We start from the raw sequence: 17,132 nt of genomic DNA, 5'->3' as shown, positions 1-17,132 counted from the left end.
ACCCGTAAACTCAGATTTCTTATGCGTTTTGCTCAAAAACACAGCAAACTTCCGGGTACTTCCGAAACCCAGTGCACATCAAAAAATCAGTGGGACTTCTCCCATTGACTTATATGCAACCTCAACAAGTCTGAGATGCTGGATTTTCAGATTTGGAATTTTCTATCCTCGGTGTTTGATAGATTCCAAAAAAATTGTGATTTTTTAAAAAGATTTTATAAAAAAAAAAAGAAAATCGTGGACTTTTTGTGATTTTTGCATTCAGAGTTTAGTAAATAAACCCCCTAAAAGAAGAAAAAAATTATTTTATCTATTTATTATTAAACCAGTTTAATCATCTAGTGAAGCTTAAACAACAAAGATACCAGATTCTGGCACATCAATATAATAATATAAATACAGGTATGGGATCAGAAACCTGTTATACAGATAGCTCCGAATTACGCAAAGGCTGTCTCCTATAGACTCCATTAAAATCAAATAATCCATATTTTTTAAAAATGATTTTCTTTTTCTTTGTAATAATAAAACAGTAGCTTGTTCTTGATCCCAACTAAGATATAATTAATCCTTATTGGAAGCAAAACCAGCCTATTGGGTTGATTTCATATCTATATGATTTTCCAGTAGACTTGAGTTATGAAGATCCAAATTACTGAAAGATCCCTTATCCGGAAAACCCGAGCTCCCAAGCATTCTGAATAACAGGTCCCATACTTGTACATGCTACATTTATCATATTAATAGAAAAGATTGTTAGTAGGCTGTTGTGCATAAGGAGAACATGAGACAATCTGTCCTTGATTGACTAAAATTTCCAGTAACTACATTAATCATTTTTTACTTGGTGACCAACACAATACATAAAAATAATTGCAATACTGATAAACAACAAACAAAGAATCACTACGCCCTAATAACTTTTTTTTTTTTTTATACCCACTTTGCCTCCAGGTCATTGTGATGAAGAGATCCCTTGGTGTGGGTTATGCAGCTGTGGACAATCCCATCTTTTACAAGCCTAACACCGCCATGCTTTTGGGAGATGCTAAGAAAACTTGCGATTCCCTTCAGGCCAAAGTCCGAGAGTCCTTCCAGAAATAGATGCTCCTCTTGGTTTTTATACAAGCTCTTTACTGGCCAGTGTTAACCGTTTTTATAACACACATTTTTATAGTACAACATGTACGCATGGGAAGTACAGCAGAATATTGGACTTGCACTAATGAGCCTTGTGTGCAAAGTAGCATGATATTCTTCAATAGCAAAACAAAGGTAACGGCATTTCAACTAAGCTGATATCCTATTTTATATCTTTATACCCAAGACATAGACTACAGCTCTTTATACAGATCATATGTACAACTCCTTACAATAAAGGGCAGAGGTCCCCAACCTTTTTTACCCTTGAGCCACATTCAAATGTAAAAAGATTTGGGGAGCAACACAAGCATGACTTGGGGTGCCAAATAAGGACTGTGATTGGCTACTTGGTAGCCCCTAAACTGGCAGCCTACAAGATGCTCTACTTGGCACTATACTTAGTATTTATGCAACCAAAACTTGCCTCCAAGCCTGGCATTCAAAAATTAGCACCTGCTTTGAGGACATGGAGAGCAACATCCAAGGGGTTGGAGAGCAACATGTTGCTCACAAGCTACTGGTTGGGGATCACTGATATAGGGTAACGGCTAAACAGACAATCTAATTATTATATTGATGAAAAAAGTAAAGACGCTCTTGCCATTTTAGGTAATTAAATGGTGCCCTCTTTATTTATTTTTTTTTGATGCAGAACTTGGTTGCATTTTATGTTAATCCATGCAAGTCTCTAAGGACTTTTCTCCCAATAGCCAAACGTCAAAACCTTTAAAGGGCATGTAAAGTCTAAAATTGAATAAGGCTAGAAATGCTGTATTTTGTATACTAAATATAAACATGAACTTACTGCATCACAAGCCTAATCAAACAAATAATTTATGCTTTCAAAGTTGGCCACAGGAGGTCACCATCTTGTAACTTTGTTATACATCTTTGCAAGACTAAGACTGTGCACATGCTCAGTGTGGTCTGGGCTGCCTAGGGATCGTCCTAAACAAAGCTGCTTGAGTTCTGCATGGCTGGGAAGTAAGGCGGGGGCTCCCCCTGCTGTTCATAAGTATGATTGTTTCCCTGCTCAGCAGTTAGGGACCGTCTGACAATTCCTATCCACAGCAGTAAATGAAGGGAGAATTTCACTGCATACAGTCAGGTTTCTTATAAAAACGGTACACATTTTTTAATTAAAGTATATTGGAGATAGGTTTCTTTTTCATTAAAGAAAGTAAAAATGGGATTTTATTGTTTTGCCTTTACATGCCCTTTAAGGCCCATCATTATCCAGCACTTATGAAAGGGATAGCTGCTCTCCACCCACGTTCTAAAGAGGGACACATCATTTAGAAGAGTATCATGTACTGTAATACTTGTATATCCAGTATGTTCTGGGTAGCTGTATATGTGTACAGCCTGAAGCTCCTGGTGTTGATGTGACTTTGTGTTTCTATTCAGACAGTGTAGGAAAATAAGGGATGTAAGAGGAACGAGTTACTAGTATTACTAGGACCTGCAAGTAGATGTAGCAATGTTTAATCTTGCGTTTTTCATGTTGTAAGAAAGCAAATCATAGGACGTACTGTGACTTAAGCCTCACTGCTGCTCTGAAGACATCGGTCATATGCTGTTTGTCTCTTACCTCATTTCTGTTCAGGAGCCTCTGCTGTTAAACTCAAGCACAGTTGACGAAAGGTATTTAGAACCCAGTTTTCAGCTAATATGAAGGACCACAGCTATTAATATTTATTATTTTAGTTCCTCGTTTGGTTATGGATTCAGAAGGCAGAGAGCACGTGCAATGATTCTTCTGCCGCTTGATATCGTAGGAGGTTTATGACGCGGAATCTCTCAGGTTGTCTTCCACTAGAGCAGACACACACAGAGGTCCCATAGTGGATTCATTAGCATTTTATGATCAGGTGTAAGTATGTTCCTGGGCAGTTGTCTTTTTAACTTATTTACTTGTGATATAAACACGCAGCTATATTGAAGGAGCAATATCTTTAGCACGAACCGCACTGATTTTCCAATAAAAAGGCAATCAAAGTCAAGATTAATGTCCCCATTGGCTCATTTGTGTATCATAGTGTGCCATCTTTCTTCCCACTTGGCTTAGGATGTGTGGCCAATTCACACTGGCTTTGTGTACCATACCATTAGGAGTTTTCTTCTGTAGATATGAGGCAGTTGGTTTTTTTTTTTTTTTAGATCAAAGCATTTAACTTTGCAGTATCATCGCAACAAAGATGTAATTTACCTATGTTTTATACATGTACCATCATGATGAGATCTATTAAAGTTGCTAACTTAAAAGGATCATTCTTTTTGTCTAATTTCATTGCGCCGTTGGGTGATATTTTAAGAAGACCATGTCTGTGTAATATCGCTGTACTGAAATGTTTCTCCTCCATACACTGTTGGTGCAGGAATATAATTTAGCCTTACACTGAATGCATGATTGAGACAAATATTAGAGTGCAAGCTATAAGACTATATTTATTCTGCAGAATGCTTTATCATATCTGAGTAAACCGCTCTAGAAGCTCTCTGTTTGTTTAGTATAGCAGCTGCCATATTAGCTTGTTGTGACATCACTTCCTGCCTGAGTCTCTCCCTGCTCACTCACAGATTACAACAGGGGGGAGGGGGAGAGCAGCAAACTGAGCATGCTCAAGCCCTAGCCCTGGAGGTTAAAGCTGAAAACAGGAAGTCTGATACAGAAGCCCATGTGTACACAATAGAAGGAAAGAAATGCTCTGTTTCTTTTGACAGAGGACTCAGACAGTGTCGGACTGGCCTGGCGGGATACCGGGAAAATACCTGGTGGGCCCCGACCCTAGTGGGCCCCCGCCGGGCCAGTCCCCCTCTCCCAAACAGTTTTTAAAAAAATAATAATAATAATCGCAGCGCCGTTTGCGCATGTGCGCCGAGCGCCGTTTGCGCATGCGCGATGCGCCGCCTGGGCAATTATGCCGAGCGGCGATTCGCCTAACAAGTAGGTAGCGGGGGCCAGAGGGGGGCCCTGGACACCAGTCCCGGTGGGCCCCGGCCCCCCCAGTCCCAGTCCCCCCCCTGGACTCAGAGCAGCATTACTTTGAGGGTTTACTGGTGTATTTATATAGACCTTTCTGATAAAGCTTACTTAGTTTTCAGCCTTTCCTTCTCTTTTAAACCAATTAAATAGTTGTAAAATTAGGTGATTGATCATCAGTTTGGTTGACTAGGCCATTAAGCTGGCAATTAGCATTGCTGTGTTTATAGGCCTGTACAACGGTCATATGATATAGGTATCCTTTAACAAACAGAATTTCAAGCACCATAATTGCAGCTTAAATAAGAACAAAGTCTTACGGTACATAAGAACCGGACTTCAAATATGGCCAGGCCAGAGGTCTTGCAGCCACAGAATGATGATCATCTAGACCTCAGAATTTGCAAACCGCATCTCGCCAACTTCTTATATTCATCTTATTATCAACTTCAGTGTTGTGGACATACTCACGTTAAGTTAAGGGGTCGTCCGAGATCAACGAGACATCAGAAAATGAGATAACAGTTGTCACAGAAGCAACTACGGGACATATTTATAATCAGTCTGATTTTGTACTGCCGTGTAATCTGAGTTACCAGAATATTGTGAGTGGGTCCCTAAGCTCAGTAAGTGACAGCAGCACAGAGCATGTGCAGTGAATAAGCAGAAAAGAATATGGGGAGCTACTGGGGCATCTTTGGAGGCACAGATCTTCCTTGCTAAATGCCTGTGGTTGTCTTGGGTGTGGGAGGGGTGCAGTTGAAGGCATAAGGTGTAGCATTTGTAGCTTTGAGCTACAAATATTACAGAAAACATTGCAGTTCATTACAATAAGCCAAGATGTTACATTTCTGATCCAACATTCTTTAGGGCTTTAAATATCACTCTGCCACCTAATAAATTTAAATATACTTCTCAAATTCTTATATTTCTGGCTTCATTTTTTTTTTTTTTTTTTTTACTTTTGGTTCAGAGCAGCAATATGCTTTCTGTGGCAGAGGGTGAACTTCAGTGCTTTGGACTCTGTCTGTGGAGTAAATCAGTACATCTTGTACCGCCGAGTTTTTCAGCATCCAAAATGTGCTGAAAAAGTCTACCTTGACTTATACTCGGGTCAGCGGTACCCGACCCGAGTAGCTGAGATTGCAGTCACTTTTAATCATTCCTATACCAACAGTACACTTGGGGAGAGACTGCAATATCCCACAATGCCCTCTGTTGGTTATATGAAAGAATAACAGTGCGCCCTCTGTTGGTTATATGAAAGATTAACAGTGACTGCAATATCAGACAGCGCCATCTGTTGGTTGTATGAAAGAATAACAGTGACTGCAATAACACACAGCGCCCTCTGTTGGTTATATTAAAGAATAACAGTGACTGCAATATCACACAGCACCCTCTGTTGGTTATATGAAAGAATAACAGTGACTGCAATATCACACAGCGCTCTCTGTTGGTTATACGAAAGACTAACAGTGATGGCAATATCACACAGCACCCTCTGCACATGGTAGTGGGACAGTGGGACAATGCACACAGTAATCCGTTTGGCAAGTCTCTGTCACCATCAACTTTGCAAAGAAGTCTGGTTGATCGCTGGGGGGGTCGCTTTGGCAGAATGTGCGCTGCTGGGAGACATGGCTGTAGTTGTGTCTAGGCTAAAACTAGAGTCAATACGTTTTCCCAGTTTTCGTAGGTAAAATTAGGTACCTCGGCTTATACTCAGGTCAGCTTATACTCGAGTATATACGGTAAGTGGACTGCAATTACTGTATACAGCTAATATATATATATATATATATATATATATATATATATATCAGCCTTTGGTTTTATACAACATTTGTTTTGCTTTATTGTCCTCTCCCTAGATGTACACTCCTGTTTGTGACTTAAAGTGAGACCTGTCACCTACACATAAAAAACTGCATAATGAAAGTCCTTTCCAAATTAAATATGGAACCCCAAAATTTTTTTTCATTAAAACATCCATACCTGTTATAAAGGTGTTTAAATATCTAAACTGTCAATCAAATATTACCTGCCCCGCCTCTATGCCCGTGGCATAGAGGAGGGGCAGTCAATTACTTTCACTTTCCATTCAGCACTTCCTAGATGTCACTGCTTTCCTCACATTCCCCCTTCCCTCCTCAGGCTCTATAATTGTGTAGGAGACTGCACATGGACATTAGGTCCCTCGTTCTGGTTCATACACAAGATTTTGGGGTGATACACAATTTCCCTTAATAACCGTGTCCACAAAATGGCAGCTACTTGCTTGCTGTGATTGTATAATTCCAAAACAGAAGGAAACAAAATTTAAATAATAAATACAGTGTAAGTAAAGTTTATTTTGCTCAACTAAGTGATAGAAAAGAATTTGAAATTATTTCTTAGGGTGACAGGTCCCCTTTAAATCTTGCCTTTACTTCTGCAAGACGCCTGTGAGGCTTGTATCTCCCTATAACTTACTTGCTTTCCTTGTCAAAGTTCCAGCGCAGTTCTGCAAAAAATAATGCATAAAAAATATGACTTAATGAAATTCAAACAACCTTTAATTTCTGAACACTTGCCATTTGTTCATCGCAAGCAATTACTCCTCGTTGAGCTTCTCACCACTGAATATTTTTTTTGTTAAAAACACAATATGACAACAATAGCTGGGTTGTCATCCAACAATGCCGCACAAGTGCTAAAGTTACTAGGGACACTACTCCCCAGTCTAAGGACATTAGCCCACACCAGAAGGATTTGGCTTCAAAGAGCAACTAAGATACAGGAACTATGATGAATATCAGTATAATTTAGGACTTAATGGTCTTTATTATGTATTTTGAGACATCCGCCACTATCTGCAATATAATTAATGCCACCTCTGCTTTTTTTTCCAGAGATAGGGAATAAAGACTGTTTCAGACATGCTCAAAACCTCAATTTAAGAACAGAATCCAGGAATAGAACAGAAACAGAGTCAAATAGAAGAGGGTTGGAAAAGATGGTTGGGCAGGAAAAATCCAAAAACATAAATGGGCACATTGTATAAAAATCTTTAAGAGGACCATAACAATGGCTGACAAAGGGAACACTGAAGCAGTTGCAGGAAAAAGCAAGAAGAAAGAGTGAGTAATACAATAGCTTCTATGGCAAAATTCAGTTTTCCTAAAATATATTTGTTTCTGTACATTTAGATAATCTTGTATCGCTCACTTCATGCCTAGGCAGCTAACACTTGTTGCAAAGATTCTCACAACTGGTGAAACCAGTGCATTCAGTTTTAAAGTGCCCATAAGGATCTTCTACCATAATCTCACCTCTTGTGAAGAAAATCACCGGCACAACAGGTCATAGTGTAAGAAGGATTAACCTCGCATGTTTATTGATGAAGGGGAGTGCCCCCCCTTAACGTCATATTTGGAATAAACCGGCAAGGTTAATTCAACTTGCACTATGACCTGTTGTGCTGGTGATTTTCTTCAAAGCTCTGAGACTTAGGGGGTGTCCGTTCCCCCACACGGTGCACCAGGTTGACTATTTTTGAAAGGCCAGGGCGTGCTGGTGATTCTATTCTAAACTGAAGTCATAATCTCACTTGCCCCTAATATTCTTTTAGGATTTTATGAGCAAGAAACTGAGTTTGCTCCTAGCTGAAGAAATCTGGGCTTTCATTGTCCATGACTGGGCATGGTCTTGGCCTATTCTGTGAATCCTATTCTGCCAATAAACTGGTGACTATTACTCTACTTGCATCAGTGGTAGGTTACATAGTTACATAGTTACATAGTTAAATTGGGTTGAAAAAAGACAAAGTCCATCAAGTTCAACCCCTCCAAATGAAAACCCAGCATCCATACACACACCCCTCCCTACTTTTAATTAAAATTCTATATACCCATACCTATATTAACTATAGAGTTTAGTATCACAATAGCCTTTAATATTATGTCTGTCCAAAAAATCATCCAAGCCATTCTTAAAGGCATTAACTGAATCAGCCATCACAACATCACCCGGCAGTGCATTCCACAACCTCACTGTCCTGACTGTGAAGAACCCTCTACGTTGCTTCAAATGAAAGTTCTTTTCTTCTAGTCTAAAGGGGTGGCCTCTGGTACGGTGATCCACTTTATGGGTAAAAAGGTCCCCTGCCACTACCTTGTAGCCCTGACTGGTGTTCAGTGTGTTAAAGTCCTGCACTGGACCATTTTTAAAAATCTGTACCCGAGCCTGCAACCCAAACCCGAAATTTGACCCGCATGTATCTGCTACTTGACCTGCAATAGGCCGACGAACACTTCCGAAACCGGAAGTGACGTCACATTTGCCCAGAAGTGACCACTTCGGTGCCGAATCTTCCCAAAAAAAATTTATAGACAGGAAAAACCACAGGGGTGGGAGGGATCAAGCCCTCACCTTTGTTGGGTACCCAGCCAGGTTACCCGCAGACTGCCCGCATGGCCAAGGGATTGGGGACTTTTTGCCTGAAACCCAACCACTTTGCCGGTATCCCATGGGTACCCGACCCGATGCTGGACTCTACAGGACACACACCTAGTTAAATATCTGTTACATTGTCCACTTGCATTTCTCTATTGCTGGCTCCTATTTCTTTGTTTAAGTTGCACATGCCACATAGTAGGTTAAAAACATGTGCATATCGTCAGGGGAAGAGGACAACGTGGAAATTACAAGAACTACTGTGGTCAGGTGCAAGACAGAAGATCAATAAAGAAAAATAAATACATTTTCCAATGGCTTTTAGTATCTGGTCATATCCCTGGACTACCCTGAAAACTCTGCCCAGGTAGTTGCCTTAAAAACATGACCAATGTTCACAACTTCGTATATTAACTTGGTTCTGTCAAATTTAATTCTCAATATTAGAAAACAAATAGAAATTAGAAAGTAATTGAAAAAAGCACTTATAACTAAGGTAAAGCACTATGTATCTTTTCTGTGCTATATAAATAGATGATGATGATGATTTCTGGAATCAACTGAACTGAAAAAAGTTTTAGATGGTGGACAATGCCTTTAAATCTGAAAACCTACTTAAATCCGCTATCCAGCAAGCTCCAAATTAAAGGAGAAGGAAAGTCGCCCTGCACTTGGGGGTGCCAAATGTTATGCACCCCCAAATGATTGTATTGAGACCTGAAACCCTGGGCCGGTGCTCCTATCAGCAGAAAACTGCACCAGCCGGGGTTATTCCAGTGAGCACCACAGAGTGAGCCTCTTCCGGCTTCTTCTTTCTACACGCAGCTGCGCATGCACATACCTAAAAGGTCGGCTATTTTGTTCAACTACGCATGCGTTTGCCCAGGGGAAATTTGAAGTAAGAATAAGCCAGAAGATGATCATTCCGTGCTGCTCGATGGAGGAACCCTGGGCAATACAATCCCTTTGTTGTGCCTAATATTTGTCACCCCCAAGTGCAGGATGACTTTCCTTCTTCAAAGGAGAATTCAACCCCTCTGGCGCTAAAATCCCTCCCCCCTCCCCTGTGTTGCCCCCCCTCCCTCCTCCCCCCCAGGCAAATGCCCCTATTTTGTTACTGACCTCTCCGTGCAATTCCTCTCCTGTTGAGTTTATGGCAGCCATGTTTGCTCGTGCCCAGTAGAGGGATTTATCGGTAAGGATCTACTGCGCATGCGCCGAAAGTCGCAAAGTTTCCGAAAAAAGAAATCGTGACTTTCGGGCGCATGCGCAGTAGATTCTTACCTGTAAGTCCCTCTACTGCACATGCGCCGGCAAATACAGGAAGAAGAGCGCACGGGCTAACATGGCTGCCGTGAACTCAACAGGAGAGGAACTGCGCGGAGAGGTCTGTAACAAGTTAGGGGCATTTGCCTGGGGGGGAGGGGGAGGGATTTTAGCGCCGAAGGGGTTGAATTCTCCTTTAAGGGAAAGGCACCCCATAGACCCCATTTTAATCAAATAATCAAAATTTTAATAAAACAGTAGCTTGTACTTGATCCTAACTAAGATATAATTAATCCTTATTGGAGGCAAAACAATCCAATCTGGTTTAATTGATTAAATAATAGACTCAAAGGACAAGGAAAGCCGTTGAATGCTAAACTATAGAGGGCTCCCTGGTGTACCTAATCGCTGAATTTATTGCTCATTCTCTGCAAATACAAGGCACGCTCTGGAACAGAAGAAATGCGCATGCGGCGCCTATTAGTTGAGCGAACTTAGTGGAATCCAGCTGAATCATGGGACTTTCTGAACAAGTAGATCGCGGTTTAGCGTGCACTGCAGAGACTGAACTGACACAGCTTATTGCAGAGGGGAATGACAAGGATCGATGGCTTCATTATGGGTAGGCCTTTTAACAGAAGTTTGCTTGTTTGTACCCTTTCCATGTCCTTTAAAGTGTGGAGATCTAAATTATGGAAAGACCACTTAACTGGAAAATCCCAGCTCCCAAGTATTCCTGATAACAGATCCTATACCTATATATTTTTCTGGGGTCTGGAACTTTTTTTTCCCTGAATAGAATCCCCATAAAAATTAACCAAGGAGGGGGGGGGGGAGCTGCTTTGTTCAGCAGTGAAGCGCCTAGGGTTGCCACCTTTTCTGGAAAAAAATACCGGCCTTCCTATATATTTATCTTTTTTTCCCTATTAATAACATTGGGATCAACCATAATTTTTTGTGCCAGGAGGCAACCCTAGAAGCACCCAAAATGCTACTGTCACCTCTCATTTAAGAGAATTGCAGCAGTAGCAGATATTGCTCAGGTCTGTATCACCCCATGTCCTAAATCTGGACCCTTCTATTGCAATTGTTTGTTCTTTATTAGTTGAACATTGTGGAATCCAAAAACAAACGAGCAAACCAAGAAATCTCTGCAGGAGGGTAAAAAAAATCTGATGAGTTTGGCTTGCTATTTCTTTTCTAAATAACAAGTCATGTTCAGTATTTAAACACTGCTTTTGGTCATCCAGAGGAATACCGCAGATGTTATTGTAGCCTTCCAAATATATAATGATTAACAGCGCCTCACTCATTAGTATTGTACCAGCTATAGCTGAAGAATAAAGTCTATAACATGTGTGTGGCTGATGATATTCTTATAATGCATTATTCTGATACAGAAAATGACTCTCGATTTATAGAAAAATGTATATTTTTCACATAGTCCCACTTAAGCTTTTAACTCGTTTAGTTTTAGTTATGACATCATAAAGCCTATGTGTCAAAATTCTAAATTGTGTAATGTTTTTTCTACTTGAATACACTTTTTATTTATTAAAAAAATCCAAATACAGGTATGGGACCTGTTAACCAGAATGCTCGGGACCTGGAGCTTTCCAGATTACGGATCTTTCTGTCATTTGTATCTTCATACCTTAAAGGACAAGGAAAGTCTAAAATAGAATAAGGCTAGAAATGCTGTATTTTGTATACTAAATATAAACATGAACTTACTACACCACAAGCCTAATCAAACAAATAATTTATGCTTTCAAAGTTGGCTACAGTTGGTCACCATCTTGTAACTTTGTTATACATCTTTGCAAGACTAAGACTGTGCACATGCTCAGTGTGGTCTGGGCTGCTTAGGGATCGTCATAAACAAAGCTGCTTGAGTTCTGCATGGCTGGGAAGTAAGGCGGGGGCTCCCCCTGCTGTTCATAAGTATGATTGTTTCCCTGCTCAGCAGTTAGGGACCATCTGACAATTCCTATCCACAGCAGTAAATGAATGGAGAATTTCACTGCATACAGTCAGGTTTCTTATAAAAACGGTACACATTTTTTAATTAAAGTATATTGGAGATAGGTTTCTTTTTCATTAAAGAAAGTAAAAATGGGATTTTATTTTTTTGTCTTTCCTTGTCCTTTAAGTCGACTAGAGAATCATGTAAACATTAAATAAACCCAATAGGCTGGTTTTAGTTCCAATAAGGATTAATTATATCTTAGTTGGGATCAAGTACAAGCTACTGTTTTATTATTAAAAAGAAAAAATAAATCAGTTCCAAAAATTTCGATAAATAAAATAAAAAATAAAGTCTATTGGAGATGGCAGTTCCATAATTCGGAGCTTTCTGGTACAAGTATGGTACAGATATGGGACCTGTTATCCAGAATGCTCTATCCAGACAGTCACCATTTAGTAGGTTGCTGGGGGCTGTTTGGGTCTCTGTATACAAGAAGGGGCAGATTTATCAAGGGTCGAAATGAAAAATCTATGTTTGTGATTTATCATACCCTAGCTCTTTAAGAACTCAAATTTGTCTATTCGCCACCTAATACCTACTGAATTGCTGTTTAAGTCAATGGGAGACGCCCAGGGATCAATTTTGGATTTGTTTGCAGCCTTCTTGATATTCACGTTTTTTCCCCGGAGGAAAAACTCGAGTTTTAAAAATTCAAATCGAATTCCATTCCAGTGTTTGAGTCAATCCTATTCGCCCGAGTTTCAAAAATTTCAATAAATTTCGTTGAATTTTGAGTACATGGGTGTTTATGGAAGTTTTAAAAAATTCACGTTAATTCGAAAATTCGATAAATGTGCCTCCAAATGTCAGGGCCTATTTTGAATTCCAGTCTGAATCTGCTCAGCCATTAAATGTATTGAATGCAAATATTATTTCTAGGGGAACATAATGACCTAAAGATAGGAAGGTCTGAATTTTTTTCTAGATAGGAAGGCAATTTCTGTTTCTCACTACCTGATGCTTATTTGTTTCTGTCTACAGCATCCCTGGTGTAACCGCCAAGACTTAAATGTAAATGAAATCATCCTGCCAGGGCAGAGTATTACGTGCATGGTGTGCCTTTAATGCCAAAATTGCCACAGGCCTCACGGCAATGTGCCAGGCGATTATGTAGCAGCATAGTGTTTACGCAAAAACCCAGCTCCGCGTAACCCTAGTGCTATGCAAGGTATTTGCTGAACAAAGGACATAATCTCCTGTTGGCCTTGTATTTAGCATTTCACTTTCCCTTAAAAGACCAGCAACATCAACATTTTTAAAAAGATTGTTTGTAGAGAATGAACCCACCCACCAAGACATACCGTATGTAACTGAATGCTCGATTTCTCCTCCCTGGCTATCTCCTATAGAATGCAGGGAAGAGAAATCAAGCGCTACACGATGGATCCTCACCCTGTTGCCTTTTCTGAAGAGGAGCGCAAGCGAAGTTATTTTTTTTTTATCAAGAGTTTGCGATTTTAGGGTTACAGATGTCTTTTTTTTTCGTTCTATTCAAACAAATTTTTTTTTTTTTACATTTTTTGACGTTACTGATCCTTTAAAGGGGGGTTTATATCTATTATGAAAAGCTTATATTTTTCATTAAAAAAAAAGCTGCATTTTTTGGAAATGTTCTGATAAAAAGTTCTCTCTCTTGATAATGTTTATATCTTGTCACCTGCAGTATACGCCAGTACATATTCTGGTCTACCCATTTTTTTGCCATAGACTCCCATGGAATTGTGCCAGATTCCGATCTGTGTTGCACAAAAACACGTGGCAGTTTATTTGCTTTCAAAGATATTTGTAGAACTATCATAACAGTATTGTCACATATATACTGTATGTTACTCTTTCTGTAGATGAATGTAGGGTGGCCTTGACCAAATGTTGGACTTACATTGGAGGAAAATGTAGGTCTCTATAAAAAGATATTGCATAAAACAGCTCATATGTAAAACCCTGCTTCATGTAAATAAACCATTTTCATAATAATATACTTTTTTAGTAGTATGTGACACTGGGTAATCATAAATAGAAAATTGCCATTTTAAAAAATAAGGGCCGCCCCCTGGGATCCTACAAGTCACTGTGCACACTGCACACAAATAAACCATACATGTTAGGTCACATGAGCCAATTAACAGACAGAGTTCTGCCTTTTGCTTCCACACTTCTTCCTGTTACAGTTGGAGCTGCAGTATTTCTGGTCAGGTGATCTCTGAGGCAGCACACAGACCATCATGAAATGGTGGCTCAAGGCAAGAGATGTAAAAGGGCAATATTTACTTAAATTCATATACCAGTTTGGTAAGATTCTTAAATATGTCAATTAATGTATAATAAAAGTGCTATGCAATATGTTGGCGCTATATAAATACATGTTAATAATAACGATAATAATAATTCTGTTGCTTAAGTATTCATTTGCGGGTATAGTTTTCCTTTAAAGGGATACGTTCATGGGAAAAAATGTTTTTTTTTCCAAAATGCATCAGTTAAAAGTGCTGTTTCTACAGATTAGAATAGCTTGAATACACTTTACACATTATAAATACGCCTCCCACTGACTTCTGTAGATACTCACTAGGTTTTAGCTGGCCACTTTATTCAATTAAGTCCTTGACATTTTTTTGATCAATACATCTTTGAAAATTCAAGTTCAGAAAGCAATTGTGTTTTTTTGCCTCGTTCTTTTTTGAGTCGCAGAAGATTTTTTTTTTTTTTTAAAAAGGACTGCTTCGGTTAAGTAAAGGCAAATGGTGTTTGTTTTAGGGCTCTGACTCATGGCTTGACCCATATCAATTATAGGGTTAATTGAACAACACCAAGAAGCACACGTTTGTGTCAGTTTGGGAGAAAATACACCTTGAAGGATGGGTGAGTAAAAAAGCATGCCATGTTGCATTCCTCTGGCTTAGGGCAGCGCATGGAGGACAAAGATTTGACTGACGATGGACTGATGATGTCCTAAAATGCGTTCCGTACCCGTGCAGGACTCTAAGGTCTCTTATGTCCCAGGTCCCACCATCACTGAAAACTGCCCTGTAGGTATATCTGAAATACAATTAACCCTAAGTAATAAAAATAACAGTGTTGTAAAATTCAAAAACATGAAATACTGGGAAAACTAAATTTCATTGATATTTCCGGAAAATACTTTTTTGAATTTCCTTGGCCAGGTGTGTAATAGGATATTGACTTCTTATTTATCCATAAAGTTGACTGAAAGCGAATGTTCTCGATTATTTCACGTTCTCCAGTGTGGGCTCCAGCTCATGTTGTCATCGCTCTCTATCCCACCCATGTTGCTACTAAGCACACCACCATTTATCATGTGTGGAATTGCCGTACAGAGATGCCTCTGAGGTTCTCCAGCTGTTCTTGCACTTCATTTCCCTGGTTTTGTTGGGGAATTCTGGTATTGGTAGTTCTGCAACAGCTGTAGGATGCAGACAGATGTTTAAGATAAGGTAGAACAATTATTTTACTTAATGTCTGGTCATGTTTTGCCTTTACTGATCAGCTATATCATATGACCATTCATATGGAATATTGGCTTAGTGGGTGGGGCCTGTTTTAACACACATGTAAACACATATTGAGCAAGCAATGCAATAGCTGTTCAGGTAACCTAAAATTCCAGAGCACAGGCTGGACCTCAATTATTGAGTCTTACAAAAGCAATGGATGGACATATATATTATATACATCTACAAGGAGAAGTAAAGCCTAACTAAAGAAGTAGGGCAGACATGTTGTACATTATGTTTTGTGCTTCTGTACCAGCCCAATGCAACCACAGTCCTTTAGCAGTAAAGATCTGTGTCTCCAAAGATGCCCCAGTAGCTCCCCATCTTCTTTTCTGCTGATTCACTGCACACGCTCTGTGCTGCTGTCACTTACTGAGCTTAGGGACCCACTCACAATATACAGTACACATAGAATAGAAATGTCACAATATAAGGCTGATTAGTAATTAATACAGATAATTACTACATGGCAGCACAGAAACCAGTGCAATTAGCATCAGAATTTAATAATCAGCCCTGTAGCATCAGCTTATATTACAGGGGAAGCTCATTTTCTGCTGGATAATTAGTGACGAGCCCTAAGCTTAGCTTCTCAACAGCTGCTCAGAGCCCACTGAGCATGTGAGTGTCACAGACACTTTCCAAGATGGTGACCCCCTGTGACAAGTTTGAAGTCCTGGATCATTGCTGCTATTGACAAGCTGAAACTTTAGGCTGGTGCAATACGTTTAGTATATAAAAATAGGGCATTTGTAGCCACATTTTTAAGGTTTAGTTCTCCTTTAAATAAACTAAAGAGAAAATCACTATAAAAATGAGAATATCCTCAAGTGACCTCTGAGAGAGTGCCTATGACTTTAAAGCTTTGCCTTAAAATAAACTGTGCCTTGCCAGCCTAACATCGCACAGGTGTTCTTCTAGTTTAAGGAATTCTGAGGGGTAGAAGAGAAATCATATTGAGATTCATTAGGGTTCATAACAGACATGAGAGAAGAAACCTTTGTAATGCCTCTCATATCACGGGGATGAAGAGTTATTTGCTTCTAATCCGCCAGGCTTTGACGATATCAGTTACAGATTTACTTTATTACCCTGGCGTTCCCTCACTTTATTACATATCTGGCAAACACTTGAAAAGCAGCTTTATCATCTCTACCTTCTTCTGCAGATGACACTCTGATATATGTGTCTACCCTAAATCTCTCTCCTTCTCTTGTGTTCCAGTCCCAGAATATGTTTCTAAACCTAAATTTAAACCTCTTGAAGTCAGAATTCATTGCATTTCTGCTACAGGTATGGGATCCCTTATCCGGAAACCAGTTATCCAGAAAGCTCGAAATACGGAAAGGCCGTCTCCCATAGTCTCCATTTTATTCAATCAAATTTCACGATTTTTTTCATGGACTTTCCGATTTCATGATTTTTTGTGAATTTTTCACCATTTTGCGGGAAATTCGCAACATTTTTGGCAAATCGATAAGGGAGAAATCCGTCCATCACTAATGAAGAAAGTTCCATTATCTGGAAAGCCCCTGGTCTCGTGCATTCTGGATAATGGGTCCCATACCTCTATCTATCTATTTCTGAGTCCCTTCAAAGTTACTCACAATGTCTTTCATTCAACCACCCAAGTGCGCTGCTGTGCATTCATTTTTGGCTCTGATCTTTGACACCCTCACATCCAAACCCTCTCCCACCCTTAGATGTAGCCAAACCACTTACGGAAGCCGTAATTATTTCCCACCTAGACTACTGCAACTTA

The 17,132-nt window shown here is 39.6% G+C and overlaps 1 protein-coding gene across 1 annotated transcript in view; it reads left to right on the top strand.

The window, feature by feature from the left end:
- The window catches only part of nnt.S (nicotinamide nucleotide transhydrogenase S homeolog), a 75,021-nt gene extending 73,626 nt beyond the window's left edge, over positions 1 to 1,395 (top strand). Inside the window, exon 22 of the mRNA XM_018244497.2 lies at positions 955 to 1,395. Within this exon, the coding sequence (XP_018099986.1) occupies positions 955 to 1,104 (150 nt within the window). The 3' untranslated portion in view covers positions 1,105 to 1,395. The remainder of the gene's footprint in view (positions 1 to 954) is intronic.
- The last annotated feature ends 15,737 nt before the right edge of the window (positions 1,396 to 17,132 follow it).

The sequence above is a fragment of the Xenopus laevis genome, chromosome 1S, assembly GCF_017654675.1.
Source record: "Xenopus laevis strain J_2021 chromosome 1S, Xenopus_laevis_v10.1, whole genome shotgun sequence".
NCBI classification, from domain to species: domain Eukaryota; kingdom Metazoa; phylum Chordata; class Amphibia; order Anura; family Pipidae; genus Xenopus; species Xenopus laevis.
Note: the sequence above shows the minus strand (reverse complement) of the source record. Positions and strands in the feature narration are given on the sequence as shown.